Genomic DNA, 7408 nt, shown 5'->3' on the forward strand with positions numbered 1-7408 from the left:
ATTTATAATAAACTAGTCACTAGGGTTTACATGAGTAAGTAATTGATGCATAAATCCACTTCCGGGGCCCACTTGGTGTGTGCTTGGGCTGGGCTTGAGTGTTGTACATGTAGAGGTCCTTCTTGGAGTTGAACGCCAGTTTTTGTGCCAGTTTGGGCGTTCAACTCTGGTTTTGGCTCCTTTTCTGGCGCTAGACGCCAGATTTGGGTAGAAAGCTGGCGTTGAATGCCAGTTTACGTCATCTATTCTTGGCCAAACTATGGACTATTATATATTGCTGGAAAGCCCTGGATGTCTACTTTCTAACGCAATTGGAAGCGCGCCATTTCGAGTTCTGTAGGTCTAGACAATTCACTTTGAGTGCAGGGAGGTCAGAATCCAACAGCATCAGCAGTCCTTCTTCAACCTCTGAATCTGATTTCTGCTCAAGTCCCTCAATTTCAGCCAGAAAATACCTGAAATCACAGAAAAACACACAAACTCATAGTAAAGTCCAGAAATGTGAATTTAACATAAAAACTAATGAAAACATCCCTAAAAGTAACTAGATCCTACTAAAAACATACTAAAAACAATGTCAAAAAGCGTATAAATTATCCGCTCATCAAATCCTTTGCATCAACAATGCATGAAAATAATCCAATTACCATTCAAAACAAGAATTAAGAATATGGAATAAATAAAAGAGCAAGTAAAGAAACAAACTAGAATAGTATCTTCAACGAAGGTAATGACTCTTCAATATCCAAAAGCAAAAGCAATTAATTAATAAACTATGAATGTAAAGAAAACCTAAAAACTATCCTAATGAGATTGTCTCAATTGTGTGTTTGAGTCTCTGCATGTTCCCTGGCTTTATTCTGTGTTTCTGGGCCGAAAACTGGGTGAAAATGCGGACCGAAATTGCCCTCAGCATTTTCTGTTAATTCTGCAGATCGCGCAGGTCACGCGTACGTGTCAGTCACGGGTGCGCATCATTCAACGATTTTCCTTGTCACACGTACGCGTCGTCTACACGTGCGCATCATTCGTGCAGACTCCAATTCTACACGTGCGCGTACGCGTGAGCCATGCGTGCGCGTCGATGCTTGCTGGTCATCTCCTTAGTTTCTTGTATTCCTTCCATTTTTGCAAGCTTCCTCTCCATTTTCTAAGCCATTCCTGCCCTATAAAGCCTGAAACACTTAACACACGGATCACGGCATCGAATGGTATAAAGGAGAATTAAAATGCACAAATTAAAGATCTCTAGGAAGCAAGTTTTCAACCATATAACAAAACTAGGAAGGGATTATAAAATCATGCAATTAGTATGAATAAGTGGGTGAAGACTTGATGAAACCACTCAATTAAATACAAGATAAACTATAAAATAGTAGTTTATCATCTACTCCATTGACATGAATGCCATTTTCATAAACGATAAAGGGGAATGAAGAGAAGACATAGAAATTTAATTAAAATAATAACAGAAAATTAATTGAAGGTAAAAATAATTCTTTGCATTAATAAATTCCAAAATAAAAAATATCCATATGTAACTCTAAACAGGGTAAATGGGTGATTAAAAGAGTAAGGAAATAAGGAAACAAACTATAATGATAGAGACTTCAATGGAGGTAGTAACTCTTCTCAATATCCAAATCGAAAGCATAAAACTCTAAAACTATGAATGTGAAGAATCCTAGAGGAAGTAGTATTTTCTCTCTCAGATTCAAAACTAAAAACTAAAAATTGTGTAAAAGTGAATGTGTTGTTGAGTCTCTGCTTGTCCCCTGACTCTAGTCTGTTCTGGGCCAAAAACTGGGTCCAAACTCAGCCCAAAATCACCCCAACATCTTTTGCATTTTTTGCACGTGGCGCACGTCACGCGTACGCGTCATTCATTCACACGTGTCGATGGTCTTCTTTGTGTGTCACGCGTACGTATTAGGTACGCGCACGCGTCGCTGTGGAATGCGCCAAGTCACGGGCACAAGTCAGGTACGCGCGCGCGTCGTTTCTCGCTGGTCAGCTCCTTAGTTTCTTGTGTTCCTTCCATTTTTGCAAGCTTCCTTTCCATCCTCTAAGCCATTCCTTCCCTATAAAGCCTGAAAACACTTAACACACAGATCACGGCATCGAATGGCATAAAAGGACAATAAAAATACACAATTTAAAAGCGTAAGAAGCAAGTTTTCAATCATAGAACAGAATTAGGAAGGAATTGTAAAATCATGCAAATTGTATGAATAAGTGTGGAAAGACTTTATAAGAACCACTCAATTTAGCACAAGATAAACCATAAAATAGTGGTTTATCATGCCCCTGCCTCTGTTGTTCTTCCCTTATAACTCTTTGTTCTTCTCTTATGGCTCTTTGGTCTTCTCTTATTTCATGGAGGATGGTAGAATGCTCTTGATGTCCCATCCTTAGTTGATCCATGCTGGAGCTCAATTCTCCTAGAGAAGTGTGCAATTGATCCCAATAGCCTTAGGGAGGAAAATGCATCCCTTAAGGCATTTTAGGGATTTCCTGTTGAGGTAACTCGACATGCTCTTGCTGTGGTCCATGTGCTGGCTCTCTAGTTTGCTCCATCCTCTTCTTAGTGATGGGCTTGTACTTCTCAATATGAATGCCAGCTTCTATGACAATTCCAGCTGAATTGCATAGATGACAGATAAGGTGGGGGAATGCCAACCTTGATAAGGGGAAGGCTTTTCAGCTTTCTTGTACAACTCTTGAGGTATCACCTCATGTACCTCCACCTTACTTCCAATCATGATGGCTCTGTTAATGGTCACTTCTGACTGATTGCTAGTAGGGATGATAGAGTGTTGGATAAATTCCAACCATCCTCTAGCCACGGGCTTGAGTTCAAGCCTTCTTAGTTGGATAGGCTTGCCTTGAGAATCCCTCTTCCACTGAGCTCATTCCACACTGATGTCTGAAAGGACTTGGTCCAGCCGCTGGTTGATGCCAGGGCATCTTGGCTAGTTTCACAAGCCATTTTTAGTTTGTTTTAGAGTAGTTTCATGCATTTCTTAGGCAATAAGTATTTGGATGAGAAATTCATGCTTGTCTTGATTCAATCAAACGTTGTTAATTTTGTGCATTTTCATGAGATTTATGCCATAATTACGTGTGTGCTAAGAATGAGGCAAATTCTTGTGACTATAGCAAAGCTTTGATGTATTTGTTTGGTTGATGATAGGTGAAAAGAAAGCTAAGAAAATGAAAGGCAAAGAGGCAACAAGAAGGCCATGAAAGAAGGCAAAGGAAGTAATGTTGGAGCCAAAGTTGGTGCTCCAACATTGCTGGAAACGTCACTCCCCACAGCCTGAAGGGGTATACTTCCAACAAGAATAACTTGAGCTACAGAGCTCCAAATGAGATGATTCGAAAAGCATTGTAGCCTTAGGTATTTTAGAAATTACTTATAAAGTGTAGCCTTATCTAAATATCTATGAATACACTTTTCTCATCAAAGGAAACGCTTTTAAAGAGTAGCTTATTTATTTTGTTTCAGGTGCACTTTTAAAATGTCTCATAATATGGGAATCCTCAATAAACACTTAGTAAAAAAATTTGTTGGCCCTCCCCCTTACTCACGCAGCAGTACAGCACATACTCTCATCCTCACTCAGCATACCCAAACACGAAAGAGAGAAGAAATCAGAGAGGAGAAGGGAAGGAAAGAAAGAGAGGATGACGCCGTCTAGGGATTCACCTCCGTCGCCGTCGTCGTCGAGCGCCGGTGAGAGAGAGAGCTCGAGGATGAGAGGAAACGCGATGGAGGAGAGAAAAAGGAGGTGCTCCGTCGCCGCTGGAGCTCCACCACCACTGCTAGGGCTTGTTTCAGTCGCCGTTCTGCCACCGTCGGGCTTCTGTGCCCCCACCGAGGAGATCGAAGGGAGGAAGGAGGGATGTATCGCCGCTTTCGTACTCTGTCGCGGCGCTGCCGTCGATTGGAGCTCGCCGCTGAGCTGCTGCACCGTCTCCAAGCCGTTGCGTCGCCGCTCATCTCTTCACTATCACTGCTCAACACCATCGTCGTATCCTCTGTCACCAGGTAAGCATTCTCTATTCTATATCTTCTCTTACTTGCTCATTCTCTAACTCGCTCTCACTTTGTAGTTCGAAGGTGTGTATGATTTTTATAGTGATGATGAACTGCAATGGCTAATTGAGATACAGAAGGTATGTATCAATTTTCAATTGGTTCTGTGAGGTTTTGGGTTCTAATTTTAGGTTTTCAAATTTTGGGGGTTTCTCCTTCTGATTCTCAATTTGTTATGATTCCTTTCTATGTTTGGCATAAACGGAAGCAATAGGTGCTGGAAATTTCATACGTGCATGCTAAACTAGGGAAATCATTCTACTAGTCTTAGAAGCTGTGCATTCTTTTATACATTAAGAGGGGTTTGTTCTTGTTTGAGATTCAATGTGTTGAATCTGAGGCATATGCATTTTTATATTTCTTGCATTTTTTTGTGTTCTGCATTTTTTGTGTTCTGCATTTTTTTGTGTTAAACCAATATACTTTACCTGCAGTTTGTTCAAGTTCTCACGCAACTTGCTTTCTGACAATTTAGCAGCACTTGTTTCCTGTATTATCAGATTTTTCGTTGAATCATTTTTATATTTCTTCTTGTGTTATTTTTTTTCTGTGTATCGAAAATGTGGGGAACATGAAAGGGGCACTTCTTTACTTTATCAGTTTTAGGGGCAACGACACACGCACCAACTTCGTGATTCATCTCCGCGTAGCTCTGAACAACGAACAGCAAGTCAAAGTGGTCATAGATGAGGATCTCCCAAAGGGGCAGAGCATAGGGCCTTCACTCTCAAAGGCTATTGAAAGTTCACATGTATCTATTGATGTTTTCTCACAGGACTATGCTTCCAGCGAGTGGTGCTTGTATGAATTGGTCAAGATATTAGAGACCAAGAAATAAAAAGGACAGGAAGTTCTCCCGATTTTTTATAAAATACAAAAAATATTATTTCAATTAAAAATAAGTCAGTCGGTTTAATATGGCAGTTGAGTTGTGTGTGAAACTCTTATTCTCTCCAATTTAGATTTCTTTCAGCAAAAGAATAAGTATATCTAGTATGCTTTAATTCTGGTTTATTTTCATATTATGCTAGGGGTGATGCTGATCTTATTAAGCATATAGTCAAATATGTTCTGCAAATAAAGAATTACCCGTAGCAAATCCAAGGCTTGAGGCGAGGAATCTTGTGACTTGACTTAATTTGCTAAATTATACTTATTTCATGAATTCACAAATCATAACATAACATTGTGTCTCCGTCTGTCTCCCTCATGAATTCACAGACAGTAGAGAGAGGGCAAGGAACAGAGGAATAGCCAAAGCACTAGGGAGCAAAAGCAGGAGCGTTCTTCAAGTTTTTGGCTCTTCATCAATCATAGCACCAAGAGGAAGAGAATAATGGCCAAGGAGGGAGCTGACTGAAGCTTAAGAGAGAGCTACGTTCCACTCACCCAACTGTTCTTCGAGTTTCTTTGCTAGGTGAGGACAGCGACTTCACCTTCTTTCTTTTCTCCTCTAATTCAAAATTCTGATAATTCTATTGCTCCATTTTTTCCAGTTTTTTCAATTTCTTTTAACACAACTACCACCACAAGTAAAGAGAGGTGAGTGATTTTCTCTCCTCTGTGTTTAATTTGGTCGAATGGCCTTGTGAAATGTAACCAAAATTTTGGTTCTTGGAACGGTTAAGGTTTGGGCTCAAGAGAAAAATAGGGACAAGTCTTGTGTATTTGATCAACAAAGAGGTAAGGGTTAGAATAATTAGATATTGATTTTAGCTGTATTTGGTGATTAAATGGCAGAAACCTTTCTATTGAGTATGCTTATTCTTAAATAAGTTAGGCTACATAATATATTTATTGACCAGTCGGCTGCTTGATTCTTGGATCTGTATGTGAATGATTGTTGCTTTCTTAATCAGCAGTTTACTTTGTAGTGGTAAATGGTAATGTTCTAATAAACAAAAATCAAGTACTAATGGAGACTATTATTCATTTGTCTAGAGTAGTTTACTAATTTCATGTTAATTATTTTTGTTTTATGTGGATTATATTTGTTGCAGTATTTTCGTGGCTCATGGCAATTTATCAACTATTGTCAACTATTGAGCTTCATGTTCCTAAATATTCCTATCATTGAATTCAGCATTTCAAAGTTTGTTCTTTCTCTGAGACTGTGCCAACAGGAGTTAAAATTTGAGTGAAGCAAAAGGAACATATTTGTTCTTTATCTTACCTTCTGATAAAGAATAGAATAGTGTCCTTATGTTTATCAATTTGCCTGATTTTTATTTTTGACATTAACTCCACCTTAAACAATTTTGATACTCACACTTATTCACTTAAAAAATCCACCAATATCATGGTTTTGCAGATTGACGAAGAGCTTCTTCAGGAAGTGGTTAATATGGGATTTGACAGAAATCAATTGGTTGAATCTTTATGCAACAGGATCCAAAATGAGGTCTGTGCCCTTCATTCTCTCCTTTCATGTCTTCTTGATTGTCTCTTATTATTATCTATATATTTCTGGTACTGTGGCAAACTACTTGTTATTGGATAACTGGTTCCATGTTTCTAGTGGCTATCTTGGAGCTGAGTTTCAAGAGACTATGGTTGACTCTTTACCTTAGATATTTGACTCTTTTAAGTCTTAATGGATCTAATAATGTCTCTTCTTCTGCTCAATATCTCCCACTTATTTATTTATTTTCATGTGGTTTTGTTGTTACCATGTTTGGTTAATGTGAGTGTTGAGCTGAAAAAGAGTAATGTCTGTGTTCTTTTAGCAATTGACTAATGTTGTTGGGACCCTTCATTTTTAATGTTTTCCTTTAATTTTTCAATATGAAGTGAATGACCCTTTTTGCCTTTTGAACATGGAGGTTACTAAGGAAGAGCTTAATGCAAAAATGAGAGAAAAAAGTTTCCAACTTTTGGTCTGAAAAAAACCATGCAAAGTTTCCAACATGTTTGTGTTTTGTTTTGTGGCAGATGGGGCTGGTGATGATTTGTTTAAAGAGCTATGGAGGCTGTGCAGGGCTATTAATGGATGTTCCTTGTGTTCAAGATAGAGTTTTCTATTTCCCTCAGGGTCACATTGAATTGGTATGATATACACTTCTTTACCTTGTTTCTGATTTTGTTTGTGAATTTCATTTTTTCCCATTTTTGTGCTATGTATGCTTTCAAATTTAAGCCTTAAGGGGTTTAGTAAATGTTATATAATTTTGATTTTTTTTTCTTTTGTAATTGCCAGAACCTACAAAACAAGATTTGAGGCAGATGAAGAACCAGAAATCTCCCAAATACGATCTTCCGTCGAACAAGATATTTAAAGAACAAGATTTTTTCCTCTTCCATCAGAAGGTT

The 7408-nt window shown here is 38.5% G+C and overlaps 1 protein-coding gene across 1 annotated transcript; it reads left to right on the forward strand.

Annotated features, from left to right (window-relative positions):
• On the forward strand, positions 3688-4179 carry LOC110265096. The gene is made up of 2 exons (XM_021107867.1): positions 3688-4051; positions 4117-4179. Exons 1-2 carry the CDS (start codon positions 3688-3690, stop codon positions 4131-4133), a joined length of 381 nt encoding a protein of 126 aa, XP_020963526.1. The 3' UTR covers positions 4134-4179.

The sequence above is a fragment of the Arachis ipaensis genome, chromosome B07 (assembly GCF_000816755.2).
Source record: "Arachis ipaensis cultivar K30076 chromosome B07, Araip1.1, whole genome shotgun sequence".
Lineage (NCBI taxonomy): Eukaryota > Viridiplantae > Streptophyta > Magnoliopsida > Fabales > Fabaceae > Arachis > Arachis ipaensis.

Bases quoted from the DNA above. Each gene is read 5' to 3' on its own strand.
- LOC110265096 (XM_021107867.1), top strand. From the start codon at position 3,688: ATGACGCCGTCTAGGGATTCACCTCCGTCGCCGTCGTCGTCGAGCGCC.